A 26,347-nucleotide genomic window follows, 5' to 3' on the forward strand; every position below is an offset into this window, starting at 1 on the left:
TTAATATTTGATTTTGGGGGTGAGGCATTAATTTTCAAGAAGAGCTGAAACCAAGTAGAAATTTAATACAACAGTACATAGGAAAGGTTGCACTAGCGTTATTTTGCATCCTTCAAGAATGGCATGTTGCTTGTTGTGTTATTAGTGATTTGTTTGAGTTGCCAAGGGTGGCCAATGCTTAGTAGTGCTAGGAGGCTAAGGCACCTTCCTGGGAAAAAAATCCCTGCTGATAACCAAAGCAGCTGTGGGCTTTGATAGCCCAACAAAGGTGAGGGGGGATGGGAACACAGCCTCAGTGATGTTTAAATTTGATGCCATTTTAGTAGTTAGCCATGATGACTTAAAGCCTGCCTAGGAAGATGGTGTTGACTTAATGCCTGTGGCAGGTGCAGTCAGTTCAGCTGTACTATGGTAGCTGACCCATTTGTGTGATGGTGGTAATGTAGGTGGAGCCTGTTGTCTGGAGGGGCAGTACTCTTAGCATGTTCTCCTCTGCTGCCCTTTGTGATGAGACCTGTATGTCCTTAGATAATGGCTTTCCATTACTCTGCCTGGGAGGCAAGGCCTGTGATGGGATACTCATTTTAGTCACCTGGCATAGAAGGCTAGTGGATTGCTCTTGGCACCACAATTAAACTAGCTTCTTGGTGGGACTTTCTTTGTGTTGATCAGGTCTGGTACAATTTTTGAAAGCTAAGTGCAATTCTTTGTCATACATGAGGTGGGAATTAAGTTCCTGTGTTGACTCTACCACATCTCTCTTGAGAAGATAAAGACCTGGAGTAGGATATACCTCAAGGAAGGGGAAACTTTTCTAGGGCTCACACCTGGTTTGAAAGAAGACTTTGGACCTGGAGGTGGAGCAGCTGCAGTTCAGGCACACACTTGCCCTTGCTGCACCTCGTAGTGGAGTAGCAATGTTCAGCAGTGGGGCAGGGTAGAGTTGTCTTAAAAACTATGGCTGAGGTTTTTTTGAGCCTACCCCCTTGTCAAAGCTGGAAAAACAGCTTTTGGGAAACATTGTTACCCAGTGTGCAATTACGCTGCTGCTTGTGTGCTTCTGCTGCACTGAACGGTGTGCAATTAGCCCTGTGTACTGGGCTGTTCAACAGCCCATCGCATGTCAGGCTGCCTTTAACTCTTTTGCTCTTACAGCTTTGCAAGTCTTCAGCCCAGGAATACTTGCCTAAATTTAGATGTAGCCATGGCACAATGCTGAAATGTGATGATGTGTCCTGTTGATTAAGTAGGCAGTGTGTGCTACAAAGTGACACCCAACTTCCGAAGTGTGTCTTGCATGGGACCTCTCCCTTCCTTCCTCTGTCAGCTTAGAAGAACTCAAGTGAATGGATGGCACTGCATTAATCCATTAGCATTTATGTGGCCAGATCAACAAGCAGTGCTTTCATGCCATCATTTCACCTGCAAGATTCCCGTCATGTCCAGGTGAACGGGCAGAGGAGCTGTGAGGGCTCCTGGTGCAGTAGTTAAAGCCAGGTCTCAGCCTTCAAGACTTCATGAAGAACATGTGCTTCCCGGGGTGGTCACAGCGCATGGAGGGCTGCTGAGTTCTCCGTTAAATTCAGACAAGTGAAGATGAAGAGATGAAGAGCGGCACACAGGCCCTTTAAGAATGAATTGGCAAAAGAAGAGCTCAGTATTTAAATTTAGTGCAGACGAAGAGGGGAAAAAATTCCCTACAGCATCTGGTTTATATTACTGCTTTCTGCTTCAGTGGAGGGTGTGTTTACAGTGAAGCTCTCTGGTGCGTAGCAAGGGGGGTGCTCAAGCTGTTTATTTCTGGGGGACTCTGAGCTCAGGGTATGCCTTGCAGCTACCCTCACGTCCTCCCTTTGGCCTCCTTAACTAATCCCATCTCAGCTGTTGAGCGGATGGGTGCCCTGTTGCATCCGAGGTGTCTGAGCACAGCACTCCATCTTCCAGGGCTCTCCAACAACGCTTGCTGTCCTGGCAGCTTCCTATTTTGCTCAGCCTAGAAATAGAGACAAATAGTCCCCTGATTATGAGTTTATGCAGACATGTGACCGGTGGCTACCTACAAAGACTATAAAACTGCTGATGCATCTGTGTCCTGGCTGTTTTAATGCTTTGAACAGAGCCAGTCACTTCTGACTTGTTCTAAATGCAAGGTTGAAGCTCAGCGTGGGAGGTGGAAAGAGCAGAAGGATGGCTGGGTTTTAGTTGTGGTGGAATTTCTCTTCTCTGTGTGTGTGTGTGTTTTCTTTATTAAGGCATGGTTTGTGGTCTCTGAGCAGTTTCAGCAGAGCCGCATGCCAAAAGGAAACCTGAACATAGTAGTATTAGTGGAGCGAGCTACTCATCAGAAAGTAGTAGAGCTTTGCACAGGTCTGTGGTAACCCGTGCAAATGCTCCCTTCCATCGGTAGCTTGTGCATCCTGTAGTGTATCTCCTTGAAGACTGACTGCACCTCTGGTCACATATGCTGTAGAAGTACAGTTGTTGGACTCGGCAGCAGCCTCCTGTGCTCTGTTTGGCAGGCAGGGAAGTTAAAAGATTCTCCCGAGTTCAGTAATAATATAATTGTATTGCAAGATTTCATCCCATTCAAGGATAAAATACAAAGTTTTTTAGACCTAGAGTTGTGAAAAAATAATTCCTAGCCCATGGGGCTAGTGATCGTTTCAGTGTCTGCTATTTGAAACTTTTGGGAATAGATGCTGTATGCTTCCAGGCAGAAGGAAGAGGAATGGAAAATTCTGGATTTATGTTCATGTATAATACAGATTTTTCATATGGTCATTCTCTCTGGCTGCTGCTGGACCAAAGCCTGTTGCCACCACTGCCAGACTGAGATTAAAGCTCGTAACACAAATAAACTCTTCCCCCAGCTATTTTTGCAATTTCCCTCATCCAAGAAAACACAAAATTAGTCCCCACCTCCCCTTTTTCCTCCTCCTGTCCCAGGATGAGTCAGAAGCAGTTCTCATGTTGCAATTTTCATCATCCCTTCTCTTTAAACAGCAGCAAAGGCAAATAATAATTAATCTTTGTCTGACCCCATTCAAATCAGTTCCCCTCAACTACCGGTCATCCTTTATAACTGAATGCGTCTCCCTACAGATGAATCAAAAGTTAAACCCTACCTTTGCCTCTATGCCATCCTCATCCAACCAACCACTATCTTTCTAACTGCCGTGTTCATTTCCCAGTGACTGTCCTCCTAGGGGCAGTCTGCTAGCAGGGGGGAGAAAATACCTTTTCTACACTTAGGAACTGTACGGTTGATGGCAAAACTGGCAGCACTGTGTGTGTGCCCTGTCTTCTTGATGATGCTCTAGGAAACAGTGGTACCTGGGGGGATGTTCACCAATTACAGCAAAGGGCCAGTCCTTCTCAAACTGTTACAAATGTTCTTTGACCAAAAATGTGTATACTCTTAACTGTAGTATTACAGCTTTTTTTCTTCTTTTTTAGTGAAAAATTTGTGTTTTCCATGGGGGAAAAGCAATATTAGGGTGATTTTGTTTTGTTTTTTTCAACAACAAAAAAAAGACAGGTACTAGAAATCCCAGAATCTCAATATTTTGGCCAGTTTCCTTTCCCTTCTGCAAAATACATTTGTGTATGCAGCTAATGGTTCAGTTGTATCTGTGGGGTGGTTTCCAAAGGGAATTGCATCTCCCATGATTTGTACCTGTCAGACTCCTGTAAAGTACCATCCTACTTGGTAGCTTATTGTGGAAGATGCCTTTAAACAAGTTCCTGCACAGTAGAAGAAAATGGGAGCATGAGGCATCTGAACTACATACAGCTCCTGAAAGATATCACAACTCTACTGCTGAAGCAAAATCCTGCAACTTGTGACAAAGTGCTTCTCTTATACGTGCCTGTGCAGAAAACAGGCCCTTTTCTGTAGAATGGGGAAAAGATGTCTCAGATTCACTCTAGCCAATGTCTCAAATTGTCAGAGCTATCCTGAAACTCGCTCACTTTTCTAAAAAGGGTGAATTTGCAGCTATCAATTGGGAATACTCACTGTCTCGTAAGATATAGCTGGGAGTATGGTTAGGGTGGAAATGGAGCTACAGAAAGGAAGGGAAAATCCTAACAACTTAAATTGTTAAGTAATGTAGAAATGTTTAAAAAAATTTAATTTTAACTTTGTTTCCAGTGGGATTTTACTCCTCTTCCATCTTCTCTTTCCCAAGATAATATTTACATTAATGCACAGCATCCTGGGACAAATGGCAAATAAGAGTTGTCCTAATCCTCTTTCTTCCAGCCTAAAGCTCATTAAAAAAAAGGATATCTAGCTCTTTTTATTGAAAACAGCTAAAACACCATTAACTCGGAGGTGTATTCATTTTCCTTGCTGAAAATACCTGATTTTCCTCCTCAAATCTCTCCTCCAGTCCTCTGCCCACCTGAAAGCTCCTCCTGAGAGAGGGTAAACATTGGGGTTTTTTCCTCTCATCCCTTAACTGGGAGTGCTGAGCTTTGGAAACAGTGCTAACATTTTTATACCCAGTATGATGCTTCCTGCTCTGGCCCACTGAAGAATGCACCTTTTATACCAATGGCCTTTCCTATAAATGGAAAGGCTCTGGGTATGTGAAGAGCACAGTGAAAAAAAAAAACCTAGTACTGGCACTCAGCATCCAATTTACATCATCTGTCCTCTCTTGTGGTGAGCTCTTTGACCTCATCTCCTAGAAATGAGCAAATGCAAGAATGTGAACGTGTCTGTGGCTAGGGCTTAAATCACACTCTGTCCTCAGCCATTGGAGTTGCTACAGCTCCGGCTCCTGCCTTCAGATTATTCATATGCTTTCCTGACTGCCCCGCATACCAAGTTAATTTCACCAGCCAGGTACAGTAGTGTGGTGTTACTAATCTAGGTTACCTTTGGGCTTGTTGCATCTTTCCAGAGGGTGACTGAGGAGCAGAGTGTGACTTTTACAGAAGGTGGTCCTGGGCTGGTCCCCAAGTCCTCACCAGTCAATGGGGATGTCCGTTTGCCCAGGGCATCGATGCTGGGACTTGCCTCCCCGCTGTCCCCTCGTGCTCTGTCTCTCAGAGAATGTTGTTTGAAGCCTCCATCTCTTTGAGGTGGAAAAGTAGAAACAGCAAACATTTCCTGATGGGCTGAACTGGCTGGTAGCAGTGTTTTCCTCCCAGTTCTTTCTGCAGTGTGTTTCCCGCTATGTTCCCATAGGTTTTCCTGTCATCAGGATGGTGAAAATCTTGCTGCTAGGTTTAAGAAGAGATCAAATTTTTTCCCATTAGTATCTGGCAAAGTGTTCTGTGCTTCTGCTTTTAAATAACACAGCAGCTCCTTATGGCTCCTTTGGACTTGGTTGGAGTCACCAGTCTTTTTCTGTCATTCTGCCATTGTCCCCAGCAGTGCAGGGCCTGATCCCAACCCCCTGCAGTCAGTGGAAACATTCTCCTTGGTAGCCTTTGGGTCAAGTCCAGAAAGTTTGCTGACTGCGTTTCCCGGGCTTTACCTGGGGCAGCTATTCTAACAGGCTCAATACCCTCCCAAAGTATTGCAGATCTCTGGTGCATGTGTCTTTAAGCCTCACTTAGTTTTTTCCTTTTCATAACAGTTTTGGAAAATTAGACTGTAAAACCATAGCACAAGCTTTTTAAAGAATAAACGATACCAATAGATACTAGCTCAGAGCTACCGTGCTACCTAGAACTGAAATTGCCTTTGCTAATGGTTCAGGTTGAATAAAAGATCAAAGCAAAAAAAAACCCCAACAAACTTGAATGTTTCTCTGATATCAGGCCCACATCTGACTTTGTTTAGAGAAAGTTTCTTGCTTTGATAAACTGCTTAAACAGTTTCAAGACAAACAAAATAATTAAGGTCAAAATAGATAAAAATATGAGGTTTTGGTCATGAGATCAAGGAAGTCTTTAAAGACTACATCCCCTTAAAAATAGGTCATATTCTGCTTAGATTCCCAGTCTGGAGTCTTGGTGGCCACGGGCAGGGCAAAGGAGCATGAGTTTGGAGCAAAGACAGCAAATTGGGAGAAGCAGAGAAGTGCAGTGCTGTCCTCAGCCAGGTGTTATGCTAGGTGAGCCAGCATTCCCTCCATCGCTCTTAATGCAGTTGCTGCTCTCTTGGGGTGTCTGAAACACTGAACCACAGCAGTCTGGAACAAAGCTCCTGCTGTAATTATCCCCTATCATAATTTTTAATCTTCAACTGCCTTTTTTTCTTACTTTGCTTTAAGATCTCCATCCTGGTCTGAACACACGTGCTGGGAAGACCTGACCTGACCTCCCTTGCTTCTTTGCTCCACTGCAGTACTGAGCCTCAGTTCCTACGCTTGCTACATAGAGCTGTGCCCTGGACCCCTGGTATGGCTCTTACATCGGATAGCCCTTGCCAAGCTGTTTTTTCCTACCACCACTGTTTCTGGTACCTTGGCTCAGATACTCAGACACCTCTTCACTGTGCTGTCCAGGTGTACCCACAGGCTTGGCACAGATCCCTCAAAGCACACCTCAGTACTGGTCAGGGCTGTGTACGCTGGGTGAAGATATGAGATCCCATCACTTGCAGCGCATGTGGTGGTAAGGTGGTGTTAGAAACTTGCCGCGGCATGCAGATGCCTTAGGGCCCATGAGGATGCTCACTAATTAGACCACTCCTTGGGCTGTGATGCACACTGAGAAATAGCTTACTACTCAGTGCTCGTGTAAACAGTTTAAATCCTGTTTTGTCCTAGCTCTTAGATGACAGATTCATGCCTCAGCAAGGAATATGTCTTAAGATCCCAGAAAAGACCATCTTCATAATCTCACCACCCACAGTAGCTTTAGCACTTCCAGTATCCAATTCAAAATGTCGCGATGCAATTCAATTTTAAATATGACCGTTACCTTAATAAATACCCTTCCCCACAACCACAGGACACACAGACACTGATACATATGAATCTGTGTTGTTCTTAGCTGTTTCATGTGCTGGGTATTTAAACTATAAGTGAAAACATTGTTGAACCTACAGCTGTGCAAATGTAACTTGAAGAGTTACAGCCTGGGAGGAAAGATGCCTGTGTCAACTCCCAATGATTCACTGAGGATCTGATCATCCTTGCACTTGTCTGTGCACTGTTGAAGGCCTGCAGGTTCAATGAGACACATAGTGGACACACTGGCAAGCTTGTACCAGAGTAAGGACCTACTTCTCCTCATACATGACAAGGTGTAGATCTCAGCACCATCCCGATTATCTGTGTTGGCTTCACAGAGGTAACAGCAGTAAAAAGTGACAACTCCTGCTGCTCTGTGTGTGTGAATGAAAGAGGCACACCTACTTAGGGGTAGATAGAGGAGTAGCTCCACCTTTTCGCAGTCTGTCTGTTGGTCTGTGTTGCAGAGGTGGAGGTGGGAGGGAGAGGGGGTGCCAAGGGTGGTTCCTGTTCAGAGTTCCTGAGGCTCAGTTCTGTATTTTGCCTTTTAGAAGACATTTACCGCTCGCATGGGTTAGTGGTGGGACTTTTGTCACGGTGCCTTTATGTAAACATTCAATATCTTGCCTCCACGCAGATCAGTTAAATCCTTTCATCCAACAATAGATGTGACATTCCCTATTCTGACCTGACATTTCATTTCCCTCCAGAATGGCTGATGGATCTCCCATACACCTCCCACATGGGCTCTCAGTTATCTTATGTCTGAGTAACTGCAACATCCTTTTTTTCTGACCTCCATGAAGCAATCCAATCACACTCACCCAAACAGCTGCAGCGATAATTTTTGTCACCCGTCACTTATAAACATGCCTTTCAGTTCATGTCTCTCCAGAAGCACCCCTTTCTTCACCTTGTTAAGTATGAGGTACCTGTCTTTGTTTTCAAAGCCCCATGTCACCTCTCTCATTCTTCTTATCTCTGCTGTGAGATGTCAGCTCTCACCTCCATCAGCCCCTTGTGCCAACTGTCTGCTCATTACATTTTCAAACAAACGCTTTCTTGCTCTTGTTTGTGCTGCCTCTCTCGATTAGGAGTCATTTGCTATAGACAGCCACAGTTTTGCTGTTTCTCCTCCAGTTAGGCTGCCAGCACCAACTGCATGGACCAAGCTAGAGCAAATTGCATTGTGACAGCAGGATGTAGCTTTTGAAAACGAGGTGATGGCACCAAAACATAGCATGATGACACGAAACATGGGAGAGCGTGAGGGAATCAGTCCTGCAGTCTTGCATAGGAGGCTGCTGTTCAGACACAGTTATGTAGCTTGTAGGGACTGTGAACTGTTTGTAGCTTTTTTCAGATAGGCCAGTCTTTTTTTGGATTAAATCTGTCTTTAGTTTACTATGATCTCAGTGAAGAACGTGACAAGGGGTGGGTTGTGGGTGCGCTGAGACCACTGCCAAGCACCCTGACTAACTCTGCCTCGTTGTTCTGAGATGCACTGTTTCCACCCTGATCTCTGAGTCTCATATTGAACGTGCTTTGCAGCACAGAGCAGCTTTTCACCCTGTGTCTGTGTAGTCCCTAGCACAGTAAGGTCCCTACTGATCTTCATGGCCCTTCTTTGGTAGTACACGTGCATCATGGTCATCTTTTCCTAGGAGCCATTTTCTTAATTTTGGAAAATCCCATATCAAGTGAATGATCTTAACAATTGCAGACCTTGTTCAAAAGGAGAATCCTCTGGAGCTGGGAGTGATGCATTTCACAGCTGCAAATGAACATGAGAACTCTGAGCATTGACAGCACATTAAGTCAGGGACAGTGATGATGGCCAAGGGGACAAACGTATCCAAAAGTCTATTTTCTTCCTGTACATTTTAGCTAAGAGTTTGTGTCACTGGTGATGGGAGTGAAGCCCAAATACATACTGTATCCATGCCATGTAGCCTTCAGATACAGGTATCCTTTCTGATTCCTTGCTCTTTGTCAGGGAGCTCTCAGGCTTCATGCCAAACACTGCTTTGGAGTCCCTTTCTCACTAGAAATGCAGCTATAGGTTCTTTCAGCCAGGACACTTGCCATCATCCCTTAGAAAACGAAATTATTTCAATTTTTTTCTGCCTTCCAGAGTTGCAGAGTCACTAAAGTTCTGCAGCCTGAAAAGCCTGGAGCAACACTTTGTGCTAATTTTGCAGCATCCATACAGAGCAGTGGGCAAATACATTAAGTTGTTTCAATTATTCAACCTGTTTACTTAGCTCTGTATTTAGAAAGCCTGGATAAATGAAGCTGTAACTTCCTCCCTTACCCTTCATCAGCAAAGCAAACAGCTGAAAAAAAGCCACAGAAAAAGCAACACCTGTGAATCCTCTAGGAAGCTGGAGGAAGCAGCACCTTAGGACAGCAGCATGCGAGATGACATGAGGGCTCTGGGTCATCCCAAATGTCTCTTGATCCTACACTGCACAAGGGCTTTCAGCCAGATCAGCTCCTGCACTGCTGGCTTTGTGGACTTAGTATAAACTGATAGCCTCCCGGCCCCATGAGAGCAGAAGTACAAGACAAATCTTTAGCACAGCAGTTGCATTTACATCTGCCTATGAAGCATTGTGAATCCACTGGAGGGAGGGTACTTCCCTGTCCTGCTTCCAGTTGAAAAAAGTCCCATACCCATCTCCTGTGCCCTCAGACAAGCCATGGCTGGAGCAGATCCGCATGTCCTGATTCATGTTACAGTGCTAGGCATTCGCTGTCTTCACCCCCAGCCTTTTCCTGGGACTGAGTGGGTGACGCCTCACCATGAAATCAGTACTGGGTCTGGATAAACCCTCTGAGACAGTTTGACTGGGTAGTGAGGTGTAAAGTGCAGGCCTGCTGTGAGGGACATAAGGCTGCTCGTGAAGGTTTTCTTCTTGGTGTCCTGGCCCAGTCCTGCACTGGACAGTTGGAGTTCAGCCTCTGTGAATCAAACAGTCTTGCTTTCAGTGGTTTGTTGCCACTTTTCAGTCCATGAATAGTTGCATCCTAGAGCTCAGTAAAATGATTTCTTCCAGTATATCTTCAAATGCTATAAAGCATTTGGGAAGCTCAGCATATAAAGTGCAGAGACAAGCTCTGTTTAATTTTTGTTATGAGAGAGCTTGAAGCAAGTTGACATTTATGAGCTGATTTCATAGGAGAGAGAAGAGCATAAGGAAGAGTCTTGCTAGTCTGAGTTTCACAATAAACTCTGAAAGACCATACTTCTAGCCAGTTGATCTCCTTGTACAGTTTTTTTGCATGGTTTTTGCATGTCTGAAGACTTTTTAAGTTCCTAGCTATTAGTGCTCCCTGGTAACTGAGATAAAGAGAGCTTGTACTTTACTGATCTGAAATGCCAGCCAACTCATTGATTTAACGGTCAGTAGCTTTCAAATGCCAGAAGCAGATTCTTCCTGATATGGTGCAGCTCTGTAGCAGAAATGGAGTTAAAGGCTCCAGAGGCACAAATGTAGAGAAGAACAAATATTTACCCTGTGTTGGACGGGAAGTGCGCTGGATTGAGATTTCTGCCCTCGCCACTTTAGGCTGTTGTAAGCTAATAAAAGGGATTGTTCTGACTCCAAAGCAGTTAATACCACGCCAGTGGAAAACCAGTGTGGAAGGGACTCTGGCTGGTTTGGCGGGGGGGGGGGGGGGAGGTTTGTACTGCCTTCCAGGAGAGGAGAATTAAAAATTGTAGCAGACACTGAGAACTGTATTCCACTGAACTAAAATGAAAACTACATTGAATTTACTTATGCTTCTTGCAAGTGATGTGCTGATTTGTTGCCATTATCCAAAAGGATGAATTGATTGTCAGGAGGGTTTATTTTCCCTGTGCAATATTTCCTAGCTCCTCTGGACAAGGAGAGGCTTTGGTGGTGAACTTCATGTTCCCAGTGGGGTCCAGCCTGGCTTATGCAGTTACGGTTAGGGCTCTTACTGCTGTAGTGGTGTTCTCATCCTGAGCTGCAGAGACAGGTTTTGGGAAGTGGCTGAGAAGCAGTGACTGAGCTCTGTGTTTCCAAGCTGCAGGGGCTGTGCCCTGGGGTTGGGAAATGCAGGTAAACTTACAGTTTTCCATTTCACCCTCAGTAATTCCTTATGCAGCCACCAAATGGTTCTTTAGGTGGATGCTGGTAACACACAGTATAATGTAATGATACCTCCCGTTTTCAGGACGTAGTACTTCAGAAGCAGCGTCTATATTTTGTCTTTCAGCCATGCTTGGAACTCAGCAGCCGCAGTTAAACCAGAACAGGACATTACCACTGATGCCAGTGATACTAAACTCCTTTTGTGGAGGTGGCGAAATAGTGCTGCGAGTGTCTGTAATGATTTCTTCTGAATATGCATTTAATTCCTTGAGAACTGGCCAACTCTGTTGGAAAGCAAAGCTCTTCATTGTGCAGTGTTGGTCTCACTGACTATCATACCTGTAATTCTTTGGAGGTCAGCTGCTGATAGTGTAACTCTTCAACACAAACCAAGCTCTTTGAACCACCCCTGTGTTCTGGAGAACAGGCTAGGAGAGTAAATGCTAAAAGAGTTTATCAAATGCCTTTCTTCTTTTAAAAATTGTTAGGTGGCTTCAAATGCAAAGCAATGTACAGTGGAGGTACTTAAGGTTAGAAGATTAAATTGGAGGGTATGGCAAATGGTGGCTGATCTCTTAATTCAAGTTCAAACAAAAGGCACTTTGGGTGGCTCCCTGGACTTGCGATGAGGTTTGTGTAGAGGATCTCCAATCCCTAGAGCTCCTCTGCGAAGAGAGGGCAGCCATTTGTGAGTATTTTTGGGTATCCTAGCAGACATCCAAGTATACCAAGGAATAAACCAAGAGGTGTAGTATACAGAGGTGAGGGCTGTAGAGCTGCACTTCCTCCATCACAGCTGAAAACCACTAATATATATGTGTATAAAGCTTCTGTCACTTGCGGCCTGTGGGCACAGAAACTATTCAGTGGGCCAGGACACTGTGTTTTGGCTTATCTGATCACACTTGTACTTCATGACAGGCCCTTTCAATGCCCAGCTTTCTTCACTAGGGTTGTTTGTGTGATCTTCTTGTCCAGCCATGGCCTTTCTTGTGCCAAGGTGTTGACAGGATCCAGGATTACTTTGTAATTACTCCCTAATTAACTAAGCACCTCCTTGTCAGCTTATACCACAGCCTTGGGCAGGAAAAGAAGCTGCAACCAAGCCTGTCTTTTGAGACTGTGTTGAATGTGGGGAGGGTGACAAGCAGCTACCCACAAGACCCCGGCAATGCTTCCAAGTGCTTTAAGGTGTGAAACGAAGATTCGGAGAAGGAGGTGCCACAGAAACTGTCGAAGAGCAATAGCACCAAGAAGGGGAAAAATCACATGAGACCCTGGGGGTTAATGCTGGTACTAAATTAGTGCTGAGTGCAGGGAAACTTGGACTGGATGGTTGAGATTTGTTTCATGGCCTGCCCAGCCTTTCAGTCCCAAACCTTCCAATTAAAAAGCTAATGATGGCCTAGTCTGTCTGTTCAAGGAGCAAGAGAGAGAGAGAGATTGTGGTGACTGTGGGTTAGCATCCTCCTTACTTGATACAGTATATTCAGCTTCCAGACTACCAAGGTGGAAAGGATCCCATTTTGGGGCAGCTGGAACTGCTTTAGTAGTAATTCTATTGCTTAAAAAAAGCCATGTGTGCAGCAGTTTCCTGCCTGCTCTTAATAAACTATTAGTTGTTATTAGCTGAGTGCCTCAGTTGTTGTTCCAGATAATTTCATTTAAATAAAATTCCTTACAGTGTGGAATCGGCTGTAGAATTTGTTGCAACACTTAGCAGATCTGTCCCAGCAGTCGTGTGATGTATGGCATTGTAGTAAGCAGGTGCCCTGGAGAGTTTGCTTTCAGGCCAGACAGGGAATGCAGCCTGGCTGTGCATTCTGAAGCCCAGGTGCACTCCTCTGAACACAGGACTAGCAGAAGAGCAGCACTTGCAGCTGGGTAAATTGATTTTGTTTTCCAGCTGTGCATGATGTATTGTTTGAATATGCTGCTTGCTTTTCTGGTGATTGGAAAGGGAGTTGTCTTGTCATTTCCCCTACAACACTAGAAGAAAGCCTGGGCTAGCACCCATAGCTTTCAGCCTTTTAAAGACCTCACTTTGCAGATCACATGTGGAGACAGCATAAAACTGTGCTACTAGCCTGAAATATGTGTGCTAGCAGCTCCATCCCCTTCTTAAAAGGAGCCAAACCTTTGTGGACACATCTCAACAGCAGAGCTGTGCTGAAATACTTGCTTAAATATTCATCCCCCAGCATAAACACAAGGAAGGAGTGTGCCTTGGTGGCTGTGAACACTGCCTCCCTTTGAGCACGGTGGTGGTGTTCTGGATAGGCAGTGCTCCAGTGAATTCTTTCTTTGGTTGCTTAAGCCAGACCTTTCTCCTGTCAGAAAGGAGGCAAGCAGCACTGCTCTGGCTCAGTTACAGCTTCTCCGGGGCTGTTACACAAATATGGCAGTGTCCTGGCTGTGTCAGAAAGTTTACGCTCACCCACGGAAAGCAGGGCTGCATGGAAGAGTGATTTAGCAAGGAGAGACGTAAAGAGCATCTGGAAAGGTCAGACAAAGCTGGAATGTCACTGTCACAGCCACAAAGAGATAAAACTTCCCATTTATTTTTTTTAGTATCTGTCACTTATGTGGTTGTGGTAGCTTCGACATTTACATTGCTAAAATTGCTCAGCAGCTAGAAGTGCCTTATGACTGTTTTCTTGCAGCAGAGCTCTTAGATGCACTCCCAGCCATGTCACAGCACTGCTGCTTTCCAGGCAGAAGCATTCTTTAAACTTAAAAATGGTGACTTACTGTCCTGCTTCCCCAGGTTTCAGGAATGTTGCCTGAGCCACTTTGGTACCAGAAAGGTATTGAATTTGGAAAGGACAGTGTGAAGAGGAAAGGGTATTGGCTGTCAGGAACAAAAGCAAAAGTTTGGGAAGTGCAAAGAGTACCAGAGAGTGCATGTGTGCATGCACATGTAATACAGGGAGAACCAAAGGTAGGTTTGCAGTTGGCAGGACTGGGACATAACTGGAAAGGGATAGCTGAAGATGGTATCTCATTAGAGCTTTGGCTGCAGGACCTCCAGCAATCACCTGGCTGTTGTGTTTAGTTAACTTGTGTCTGGGCAAGGGTTAATACAGTGAACTCTGAAGAAGCGGGGACTTTTCATGTCATGTCAGAAAAAGGGTGTGCATGCCTGTTAAAATAGGTGTGCAGTTAGGCTTGTAGGGGTTACCCCAGCAGTAAACCTGCCTTGTATGCTGAGGCAGCAGAACAGTTAATCATATTTGCTTGCTTTTAGTAACATGTTATTCTTTTTATTATCTGACAGGTTATATTGTGGTAGAATGTGAAGGTCCTGTTGTTCATACAGCACCCAGCACACAAATAGCAAGAGTTGATCTCGGTGTCGGGGATCTTGCTGATGAAGCTGGGGTGTAAAAAAAGGAAGCTACAAATCATAGTTAGATGGGAGCGGGCACCACGGAGAGCAATGATGAGAAATGCATGCATGTACATGCAAACGCACACACGCTTCTTGATCAGGCATCCTCCATTGTGAACACTGGACAAGAGGCAGACCTGCAGAGGAGTCCTGGTGATCTATTGCGTCCAAAAATGAAATTAAGAGTACAATATATGGAAAGATCCAAGGGCCAAGAAACACAACTCTGTTTGCACCTCTTGTGCAGTTACCATAGAAAATTTATGGTGTGAGATTTGTATGAAGAAAATCCAGTTGATGGTATGTTTTTGTGCTATTATTTAACAGTAAGTAGTTTTCCAGCTCTCTGAAATTTCTGTAAGCCTCAAGATTAACAGAGTATTTGTTTCCTCATCTTTGGGACAGGGAGTTAGAGGTAAGCAGGATGATAATCTCCAGGCTTCTGCGTCTGCAGGCAGCAAGGAAGCACATCTGCTGCCTCAGAGCAGTGGACTGAGGAGACAGTGCTTCCCACCTGGCAGTGCATTTCTGCCCTCCGAACTGTGGTGTGCCTCACCTCACCCCAGCAAACACAGGTGGGTTTTTTTTTTTTTTTTTTGTCTAGCTGCTCCCAGGGCTGGGCCTGTGCCAGAAAGATGGCTGGCTGCTCTCCGAAGCCCTTTCCACTTTCAAAAGCTTGTTTGCTGGTGACAGGCAGCACAGCAGGGCTTAGCGGCCACCCTGAGCTGATTGCCAGCCCTAGCTGTGACTCAGGGTGTGGGGAGGAGTGGCTGTGTTGCCCAGAAGGTGGATGGGGTGAGTGGGTGGTTTCAGTAGGTTTCCTAGAATAACAAAAAGGATCCTGTGTAGATGCATGAAGCCAAGTCAGTAAAAATTGCTCCAAACAAGACTGCCAGGATTGCAAGACACAGCGGACAGCAAAAATTTCAGCTCTCCCTTCTTCCCTTGCTCCCCCCGACTTTCCTGCCACATTTCTCCAGCCTCCTCCTATCTGTCTGTCCGATCTCCTTCCAATTTACTACTTTGAAGTAAGAAGAGATTTTACTCCTGTGCAGTATATGCAGCAAATACAATATAAAGCTGTTTTCTGATTATGATGTTTTGATGGATGTTGCTCTGGGTTGGTCTGTGAAGAATATAGTTTGTGAATCTCATTGCAATTATTAAAAGCATTCATAATCCTGCTTTCTTGTAAAATGGCCTAATGCATCCACACTGGGCTGCTGGTTGTTGTCGTTCCCATACGCTGTTGTGCTGCTTATGGTATTATGCTTCCTGGAGTTTGTGTAGGACCTGAAGGGTGCCTTGAGAAAACGTCTGCACATCTGGGAGTTGTGTAGTGGGAACTTCATGTGCTCTGTCTGTTAACCCTTCATGGTCCGCATCCTTGAGGAGATGAGGTGTCAGCTCTGCCACTGATGGCTAATGACAATGTTTTGCAGAGTCATCTCACTTCAGCATGTCTGAGGCTGTGATGTGGTGGAGATGGCTCCAGCAGAGAAGTTGGAGTGGTGGCTCTGGGACTTACTTTTCCACTAAGCCCTAGGTGATTCTTGCAGCAATAAAAATAATCTCACTGATCTGGTTATCCTGCCAGGCTTTATAATAACGCAAAGTTTAGAAGATTTGTGGTTTGCTTTTAATTTCATCTGTGTTTCTTAGAAATGTAGACCTGGTCACCCTCTTCCATCCTCAAAACGTGCAAAGAGATGCCCAGTTGAGCTATACCAGGATTATCCATGGTTTAAAGCAGAACTTTCTGATCTGTTTTAGGCTGATGGAAAACAAACCCCAAATGGCTTCAGAGAAGTCATACAAGAAAGAAAAGTGCAGCCTGGTGGCCTGTGAGTTAGACCTCAAGCTTCCTCCTCAATTCAACATGGATTTTGTAATGTGACCCAGGGCCAGCAGACCCATCTTGCTTTGGTCTGCTTTCCAAATATGAGAAGGAGGTTCATGGGCACCCGCAACCTTCCTGACATAACTTGCTTTTATACTTTGATATGGGATGATGATGATGTAGCATTTGAAAGCATCTCTGCTCTCATTTGCCCCTCTAGAGGAGTGAAGGAGCCTCGCTGCAAAAGGCAGCCAAATAAATGAACCTGTTCTCACATAATACAGCGCAGGCAGTGGAATGAAGAAAGTAGCGCAAAAGGATGTACTTCAGGATACAGGACCCATTTTCAAATAAAACCGCTCTTATTTGAAAAAAAAAAAACCACTTTCATTTCTCAGGAGAATAACAATAAAAAGCAATAAAAGGTGCTTAATGACTTATTCTTTTTTTAAAGCTTCTAAATCTGGAAGGAAACCAGGCCATCTTGAAAAAAGAGATCCCAGACTTTCGCAATACATGCATCTGTCCAAAGGGCCATTGCCATGAAAGTATTTACAGCTGCACTGTTATCCTGCTCCATCCCACAGCCCCAGCGGAGAGCAAGGCCAGAGCACAGCAGTGGGAAGCTTGGCAGCTGCTGAACAATGCTTTTTCCAAGGAAAGATTCTGCTATGCTATTTGAAGTTGTGTAAGCATGAATGCGAGCAGGTTATTAAAGGAAGGCCAGCTTCCAGACAGATAAGAACAAGCCCTGATGTTCTTTGCCATTTGGGGTAATCTTTCTTTTGAAATCCTGTGCATGGTGTAAGCAGTGGTGAAGCATTTCTTAATTTTTGGCATGCCGTGCTTCAGTATCAGCTGAGTCCATTCTGCTGTGGTTCCCCAACAGCCTAAGATGGCATGACTGCTGTGGTCCACTCCACCCTCCTGCCTGGGCCATGTATGCCCAATTTTCTCTTGCAGAGGCTTGTTAGACTTTGCTAAACTGCCTCCATGCACTACTGAGCAGAACACTAGCCTTACCAAAGAAAGTAAAGAGTTCTTTGCTGGGTCACTGAGTTGAATTGGCTCTGGGAGCACATCTGGGAGAGGGAGGGAAGAAAGACCTCCTTTCCTTGTGTAGCACTGAGCTTTTGGAGCTGCTCATTTTTTGAGCTATTTAGAGAGTGATTGAGGGGTTATCAGTTTGTACAAAGGAAGGATTTACTTGGTGTCCTGTTCAAACACTGTGAAATGCATTCATTAGCACTTGGACAAACTTGTCTGCCTTAAAAGAACTAGTTGCAACCATTTACTCTTCAAACAGTACTTCTGTGTCAAACAGCTTCTGCATCTCCAGATTGGGCTCTTTGATTCACTTATTTAAGACCATGCCACACTGAAGTGTCTGAGGTGTTTTGTATTTGCTTCTTGTGTTTTGACCATTGAATGGTAGCACTTTTCTCTTTCAGACACATTCCCGTGGTGCTCTTTTGAGATAATCCCTACTATCACATCTCTTGGATGAGATGGTCTCTTCCCTGTCAGTGCCCCACATGCCCATTGTTCCGAACATGGGCTGACAGATTGCAACCACAGAAAATGTGTCTTGTCATCAGTTGTGGTGAAATTCATTTCTCTCATATGAGACATCCTCTTATCCTGACCACTTGAGGTCAGAAGGCATTTCCAAAAAGAGTTTTGTTTCGCCTGAATGCTGCTGGCTGTGTTGTAGTTTGGACCTCAGTCCCTCCTGCACTTCAGACTCATATTATTATTCCAGTGGTGGTGCACGATATCACTAATTACAGAGTGGCTGTGATTTCTATCATTGAGGTGGCTGCAATGATCCTTCTGCCAGAGGCTCTCAAACAGTAGGAGTCTGGGACTGTGCTAGACAGTAGTGTCACTAAGTAATGCATACTTTTATCCTTTCTAGGACCTGCACTTTTGCTGAGACAGGTGGTAGCATTGTTATTCAGAAAGCATTTACTCCTCCACATGATCGGGGAGGGAAGGTGGGACGGTCACAAAGGGGAGGGAGGTCTGCTTAGCAGCAAGTTGGTGAGAACAGAGGCAGCAGGACAGACGCTACTGGGATGTGTTTTCTGTGGCTGAGGAGCTCAGCATGCTGTCCCTCAGTCTAAGGGCTGCAGTGTTTGCTGGGGATGGAGTAGACCAGAGGCAGTGGGCCATAGAAGAATGGTCCTTTTTTTCTCAAGCACATGTCTAGAGACTAGAAGATCTGGAATGCTGTTTTCTGTTCTCCTTCATATTATGTTAAGATGTGTCATCTAACACCACTGGAGTCCTTAGCAATCTGAGCACTTTAGCATGCCTTAAAATCAGTTTCAAGGTATTTTAAACCAAACACAAAATGTAGGAGCCTCTCCAGAAAATCAGACACGCTGGAGCCATGAAGTGACTGTCTCTCTCAAAATCCCTCTGTCATAGGAACACCCTGCAACTTCTTTGGATATTTAGGTACTAACGCTTGTGCTCCACAAGGACAGTGGGTGGAAAGATGATAACCTAACCAGCGTTTGAATCTGTGTCATGGTGCCTAGCAGCACTGCTTTGGTTCTGAACTGTTGTTTGGCTTCTGGGAAGATTACTGACTGCTTTTTTTTTTCTTTCTTTCTTTCTTTCTTTCTTTCCTGTGTTTTAGACATTTACAGCATGGTGTAATTCTCACCTCCGCAAGGCTGGGACACAGATTGAGAACATAGAGGAAGATTTCAGGGATGGTCTTAAACTCATGTTACTTCTGGAAGTCATTTCAGGTGAGAGAGGTTCTGTGTGGTGCTCTCAAGTGTCCTGAGCATCTCTGTTCTGAAATCTGTCCTCCCCCTTTCTCGCAGAAGAGGGACAGCAAGGGCTGTAATGCTGCAGATTTTGCTGGAATATAAGAACAGCTGCTTTCTGATTCAGAACAAATTTCTCCCTAACCAAATATCTTGTCTCCAGCAGTGACCATTAATGTGCTTTTGGAATGTACTCCAAGCCTCATGGCCTGTGCAGGCTGCCCATTGCATTCCTGCTCCTGCCTCTCGGCTTTCCTTTGCCTGTCAGGAATGCACAGCCTCCTGTGAAGGCTCAGGCAATGGCTCTTACTGCTTGGCAGGGCTGACGAAGCAGCTCTGGGAAGAGTGTGGGAATGCTGCACTGGCAAATCATACCAAAGCCACATGACAGTGGGAATAGGAAAAAAGTTATTGGAAGAGGGGAGTCAAACCAGTAAATCTTCTGTGTTGTTCAGTTTCAGCTGTGACTGAAGTTTTTCCATTCTAGTTTCAATCTGAGCTCAGTGCTCAAGCCTTCAGGGAAAAAAAAAATCCCAAAGAAAAGCAAGATCCCAGAAAACCCAGTCTGAAATAAAACCAGTGGCATGAACAAGTTAGGTCAGATTTGTTTTCACTCCTTATCACAAATGTCCCACTACTTGACAGATATCTCCCAGGGATTATTTCATATAAGCAGTAATCCCTACTGATGTGCTGATGAAATAAATACCTTAATAAAGTATTGTGGGAGGCACTGAGGGGGGGATAAGACTGTATGTATGAAACTGGGGTTGTATGCTCACAGACTTTCTTTTGATGGCTTTTGAGCCAGTGATAGCAACCCAGTGACTTGTATTCCTGACCTTCTTGGTACGTTTTCCAATAAAATTGCCATGATAGAAGCACTCAAACTGCCTTCCCCTTCCCCGATGCTGTCAGTATATGTGTTTTTCAGAATTTATGAATATAGGATAAAACCTCAGGGTTTTTGCTCATGCTGGTGGTTTGGAGGGATCAGAGTTCAAAATATTATCAGAGCTTTGCAGCATGCACATTGCTTCTGCAGTGCCTGTAAGAAATGAGGTAGCAGAGTCCTATTAGTTTATTTTCTGTATTTATGTTCCCTTGCAGAAGAGGGGCTGCAGCCTGGAAGCTGGGGCAGATGGGCCTTGATGGCTTAGTTTCTCATTGCCTAACTGGAAGATAGGGGAGAGAAGCATGAATAGAGGAGCGCGGATGAGGCTTGGTGCTAAAGCAGGGGGTCTTATATCTCACACTGCTTGATTTCCTTGCCTCATCTCCCACTCTTCCTCTCCTATTGTCCCATTGGGAGCCCACTGGCAGGGCCTGTTGGACCCCACTCAGTCTGGGAAGAAGCTAAAGGTTTCTGAGTGCACTGGTGGTGCGGGCACGGCATTTACCCATCTGCTGCACAGCGGCTCTGTGCCCGCAGCCTGCCGCTAGATGACCAGCGGGCAAAGGCATGGGGAGCAGCTGTGGGCTGCATCCCACCAGAGGCCACGGTCCTTCACACACTAGGGGCTGAGCATCCTTTCCTTAGAGCCAGCAGAAGCTAGAACCACAGTTCTAGGTACAGGGGCAAAACAGGAGAAATTTAGCACAGTTCTTTTTCCCCCCATTTCGTTTCCATCGTTGGTGGTTCAGTTTCCAGTTGTGAGCCCCGGCTGCTCTTGTGGAGCTTTCTTCCAGCTGCTGGCCTCGCTAGTAGCCCCTTTGGCCGGTAGCTGGGGAAGCAGCAGCCCAGCCCAGGAGCAGCGTGGGGGTAAGGAGTCTCCTGCTGGCTGGCAAGGGCTCGCCTGTATGTTCCTGCCACAGTTCCCACTGATCACCTGCTAAAAGAGTGAGTCTCCGGATGGCTCTAGGCCTCCAGTTCCAGCTTCTGGCCTTTCCTTTCAGGTCTTGGCTCACTCCACACCTTCCTCTTCCTGTATTTTGGGGGACTGCAGAGCTGCTGATGGGGAACTTGGTGTGGGCAGGGGTGCTCTGTGGCAGGCTGGTCTTTTCCTCTAACCCAGAGGGTGATGACCATAAGAGCCTTCAGCCACGAGAGCGCTGGGCCGGGCTGGCCAAGAGCCCCGCGGAGCCGAGTGCCTCCTCTGCCTGGCTGCCGGGCTGTGGCGTGTGGGAGTGAGGGGGTGCTGTCTCCCTCTGCCCCCGCCGCAGCGGTGGCTGCTGTGGGGGCAAGGATGGAGCCTGCCTCGGGGAAGCTGCTGGAGACCCTAGGGCTGGAGAGGGACTGTGCCACTGGGGCTGTGGGAGACCTGTTTCCCCCAGCCACTGTGCAGGGGACAGTCCTGGGACTTCCTCGTTGCGAGTCCTCTCCCGCTGGCCTCTGTGGTGAGAAGTAACGGTTGCCCCCCCCCCGCCCCGAAATTGCCCCAAAAGATACACTTTCATTTTTCACCACATGCATTTCCTTCCCCTGACAAAGCCATTTTAAAAATACTACTACAAGACTGAAAAAGGCTAAGCTTACATTTAGTACTTTTAAAATGAAGTTATAAGGCTTTTATCCCCCCGCCCCCCCCAACAGAAGGAATGACTAATTGAAATTTTTCCTAAACAAATTTGCTGTAAACAACTTCTGTGCCAACGCTTCCTTGCATTGTTTGGCTTTTAAAGTACAGCCTTGGGCTAGTACATGAGAATCAGAGAATGGAAGTGAGTAGACCATTTTCATTGTCCCAGCTGGGAGAAGTACTGAGAAATAAAGCAAGGATGCAAATAGCTGAAAGTAGAACATATTTCTAGCAGGCTTCCCTTTTAACAGTCCACGTCATTAATAATGTATAGCATGGAACCAGATGAAGCTTTTCTCTGGAAATCTAAATTTGTAATAAAGTCCAAGTCTGAAGGAAATAGCCATCAGGTTTTGGGACTTAAGTTCTCGGAAAAATGATTCTGAAACAAATATCCTATTGTGGTATTTGAGAGAGGGAGACTGCAGTTTTGCAATCACCATCAATTGCTTGAGGATCACATTGCTGTTAGAGGGAACAATCCTGCTCTCCCCAGCCCCAGGGAGAGCAGTTCAGATGCTCTCCCTTGTGTTAGCAATACACATGCAGCCACAAGGTGAATTGGATCAGCTTGCTGTTCCAGCTGAAACCTAATCGCTTGTCCTTATTTTTCTTTTTGCAAGGCTAGTTTACAGTCACATGAACTGAAGAAAATGGTTATTTTTTAGCTGGCTCAACCCATTTGTTGACATTTGGCAACATAAGTCTGCTTAAGTCTATTGTGAAACTATATGTAAAAATGTGATTGTAAAACTGTTACAAAAAATGCTTCCACTTTTATTTAGAATGACTAGCGTTATCCAAATAGAAAAAGAAAGCAATATGCCATGACGTGTACTTGAGGCTCCATTAAAGCAAAAGAGATTTTTTTTAATCCTAGGATGGAGGTAGTACCATAAATACATCTTTTTACTTAAATTGTCAGACATCAGTGTTTCATTTTGAAAGTGAATCTGGTTTTATCCTCAAGCTTGAGAGCTAATGACACTAGCCTACAGTAATCACTGAAACACTTTTAAAGGATTTTCATTTTCAGACTTTTTTTCTTTGTAGGGCATGGCTATGGAGATAATCTATTTTTCTCCCTTTTAGCTTTTCCTCCCTCCTTTGTTAGGAAACAAGCCATCCAGTTTTAGTATGAAAAAGAGTTCTTTAAAAAGTACTTTTCTTTCTCACCCTTAAGCCTCAAATAAAAGTTTTGAGTCAGCTTGCATGAACTTAAATATTCAGGTTCAAGATATAGCAGGAGACTTTTGGAACTGAATAGGTCAGGTGAGTAATTACTTGCCTAGACTTGCCCATTTGATCTCTTTTTAATTGTCTCATACCTTTTTTCTCAAAGTGCAAAACCTGCTTGCATTTTGTTTGGATCTTTTTTGTATTCTGGAACTTGTGATCTGAAAGTGCTGTTCTGTTTGCTTTTTGGTGTTGTGTGGTTCACAGGTGTTGTGGTTTAAGCCCAGCCAGCAGCTAAGCACCACGCAGCTGCTCACTTGCTTCCCCCCCACCCAGTGGGATGGGGAGAGAAGGGGGGGGGGGGGAGTAAAACTCATGGGCTGAGATAAGAACAGTTTAATAGGACAGAAAGGAAGAAAACAATAATTTTAATAAAATGACAATAATAGTAATAAAAGGATTGGAATATACAAAACAAGTGATGCACAATGCAATTGCTCACCACTCGCTGACTGATGCCCAGTTAGTTCCTGAGCAGCGATCCGCCCCCGCCAGCCAACTCCCCCCAGTTTATATACTGGGCATGATGTCACATGGTATGGAATACCCCTTTGGCCAGTTTGGGTCAGCTGTCCTGGCTGTGTCCCCTCCCAGCTTGTTGTGCCCCTCCAGCCTTCTTGCTGGCTGGGCATGAGAAGCTGAAAAATCCTTGACTTGGTATAAACACTACTTAGCAACAACTGAAAACATCAGTGTGTTATCAACATTGTTCTCATACTAAATTCAAAACCCAACATTATACCAGCTAATAGAAGATTAACTCTATCCCAGCTGAAACCAGGACAACAGGTGGTTCCTGATGTCCCATCTAATTCTATTTCTAGCAGAGGTTCCTTTGACAGTCCACTTGCCTGCCCAAGCTTTAATTTCTTTACTCTGTGTGTTGGGTTAGTGTTAGTAAAAGTAGGCTGTGAGCATAGTTGCAGGCAGCCTGTCAAGAAAGGCATGACTGCATTTAAATGCAACCCTTTCAAATAAATAAGGTCAAGAAAGTGCTTTTCCAAATCTTCCAGCTTTGTTCCAGTCAGGAGCTGGTGTTTGCCCTAAGACTCATTTCTGTCAGAGATTTACCTGCTCTTACCTCAGAGCTAGGCTGCTTACCTCTCTCTGCCTCATTATAAACATTTAAAATGCATATCACTGTGCACACCATTGCATGGAGTTAGAAATACATCAAACATGTAATGGAAATGAGTTGAGATGACAGTCCTTACAGTTATAAAGGCACTTGCCAAATAAGTGATTTTATTTCCTGATGCAGGCAGTTGTGGCCATTCAGTGAAGAGACTAGAGAGGTAGGAGGTCTGTATCCTGGCTAGGGAAAAGAAAAGGCAGGATACAGGATCAGCCTCATATTTGACTGTAGGGAGTTCCAAGAAGGAGACTTTTGCTTTGTAAATTGGGTGTTGTAAATGCTGGAGGGATGCTCCTCACCTGTCTTTGTGAAGGAGGGAAGTTTGTGCCATTTCCAGGCATCGTTATCTGAGGTTAATGGTACAGAGGTTAGTTCCACTGCCTGGGTCAGTGTGGTTTTGAAGGACTTTTTCACCTCTGATACAAACCTGCTGTGGAAAGGACTCAGTGCTGATAGTTCCTCTGTTATTAAATTATCTGCAACAAAAAGATACTTTTCTGTCTGATTCTTTCTCGGGGTACTTAACGGTGAGTGTGGCTGTCCTGCATTCACTGTCAAGAAAGGATGCAGGGAGGTCTACCCTCTGCCTGGCTGAGCAGCAGGAGCCACCAGTGTAGGGAAACACCCACCAGGGAAGAAAGGGGTCAGAATTGTTATCTAATACTCTTTTTTTCCCTTTTTTCTTAATAGGTGAACGTTTAGCTAAGCCTGAAAGAGGCAAAATGCGAGTGCACAAGATCTCCAATGTGAACAAGGCCTTGGATTTCATTGCCAGCAAAGGAGTCAAACTAGTATCTATTGGAGCAGAAGGTAAAGAAACCAGCTGATTTGTCTGGGCCCAATCTCTGCTTAGCCGTTGCCTTTCTCTCACGGCTGCATGTCATTTCTCTTTGCGCCTTCCTAGCCCTACGATGCCCTTGTAGAATAAGCTGTGGAGGAAAAAGGGGATATATTAGGCCTTTACTCTGGAATTAAATCCTACTTTCACACCAAGCTGCCAAACCTGATTCCCACTTGGGCTTATTGGTCAGGTCCACCTATTTTTCTCCTGGTTCTCATGAGTTAAGGAAAACATTGAGCAGCAGTAGAAACAAATTAATTGAGATGTTTCTTTCTTGAATGAAGAAAAGTCTCAACTGAAGCATAGCAGCTGCTTGTATTTAGCTTGTTGCAGAGCTGCTGCGAAAAATCCCCTATTGCTGTAGGACATGCCATGGGTCAAATCCAAGTGCAGGCCCCAGAACAGGTCAAGGATGCCAGAGGCTCCAATTTTCAGAGCTTCTGGGCTTCTTGTTGTGCATCCCAGAAAGCTGGGTGCTCTGGCTGGAAGCCTGTGTATTGTTGTGTAGAAACCATTGTAGACAGCACCAGGGATACCCTCAAGATGAACTGGCAGATCATGCAGACAGCAGGGAGTTGTGTAGGATTTTTGTCTTTTTAGCAAAGATGGTGGGTGTTTTGCAGATATGTCACCCGAGACCCAGAAGGGCTTGTAAGTTAGTAAGATAATTTGCTCTTTTATAAACCTTAACGACTTGTCATCTTAGCCAGACTGTGTTGCCATGACACTTGTGTTCCTCTGCTCTGGACCTGTGTGTGAGTCCTGCCTAGGGACTCATGTTGTCACTGCTGTGGAGACACTCTGCTTCTGTGGTATTTCTAGGTTTGTCTTTACAGTGACCACGGAAAATGAGGGAGGTTGTTATCTCCATCTTACAGATGGAAATATGTGGTTTCTTCAAGGCAACTCATGACAGAGCCAGGAAATGAACCCATGATACAGTCCTGGATGAGCATTCCTCCTATGGGAGAGTCATGGGACTGCAGGACTGAGCCCTGCCTGTTCTTAGCCCAGGAGGTCAGAGCAGTGTTGGCATGCTGTCCCCAATTTTGGCCTTTCAGGCATGCTCTGGGGACATCTCCAAGACATGTGCCCATCCTGTGGTCCACTTGTTCTGTGTCAGATCAGGCAGAATACCTCAGCCGCTGCAGGTGCTTATGTTTGCCTTACGGAGATCTTTACCCCAACGTGCTGCTTTAACTTTATGGAGACTTTGGAACAATTTGAAACTAGTGTCCAGGGACTTTGCAGACACTTATTCACTGGGTTTGGTATTTAAGAGCAAAATGCAAGGGGTGAATGGCTCAATGATATTGATATTTTGCCTGCAAAACTTTTCAATTTTCTCAGCTTTTCCCACATGAGCAACCTGAGGCAGTTGCTGGCCCTGAGTACTGTTTATGTAGCACAAATGCATATCTAAGGTCATTTTGTGCCCTTACTAAAAAGACTGGTGCATGCAGTGTCTGATACAGTAGTCCATATCTATATGGGACCCTATCTTCCTTGCTCTATTCCCTTTTTTTTTCCCTGGTTCTGCTCTCCCTGGCACTAGTTTGCCTTC

At 45.1% G+C, this 26,347-nt stretch overlaps 1 protein-coding gene across 5 annotated transcripts in view; it reads left to right on the plus strand.

The window, feature by feature from the left end:
• ACTN1 (actinin alpha 1) overlaps positions 1–26,347 on the plus strand; it is a 93,128-nt gene that overhangs the window by 25,027 nt on the left and 41,754 nt on the right. For all 5 annotated transcript variants that reach the window (XM_052782373.1, XM_052782374.1, XM_052782372.1 and 2 more), the window contains exons 2-3: positions 18,917–19,031; positions 24,633–24,752. In XM_052782373.1, the coding sequence (XP_052638333.1) occupies positions 18,917–19,031; positions 24,633–24,752 (235 nt within the window). The remainder of the gene's footprint in view (positions 1–18,916; positions 19,032–24,632; positions 24,753–26,347) is intronic.

Source organism: Harpia harpyja, chromosome 3, assembly GCF_026419915.1.
Source record: "Harpia harpyja isolate bHarHar1 chromosome 3, bHarHar1 primary haplotype, whole genome shotgun sequence".
NCBI lineage: Eukaryota > Metazoa > Chordata > Aves > Accipitriformes > Accipitridae > Harpia > Harpia harpyja.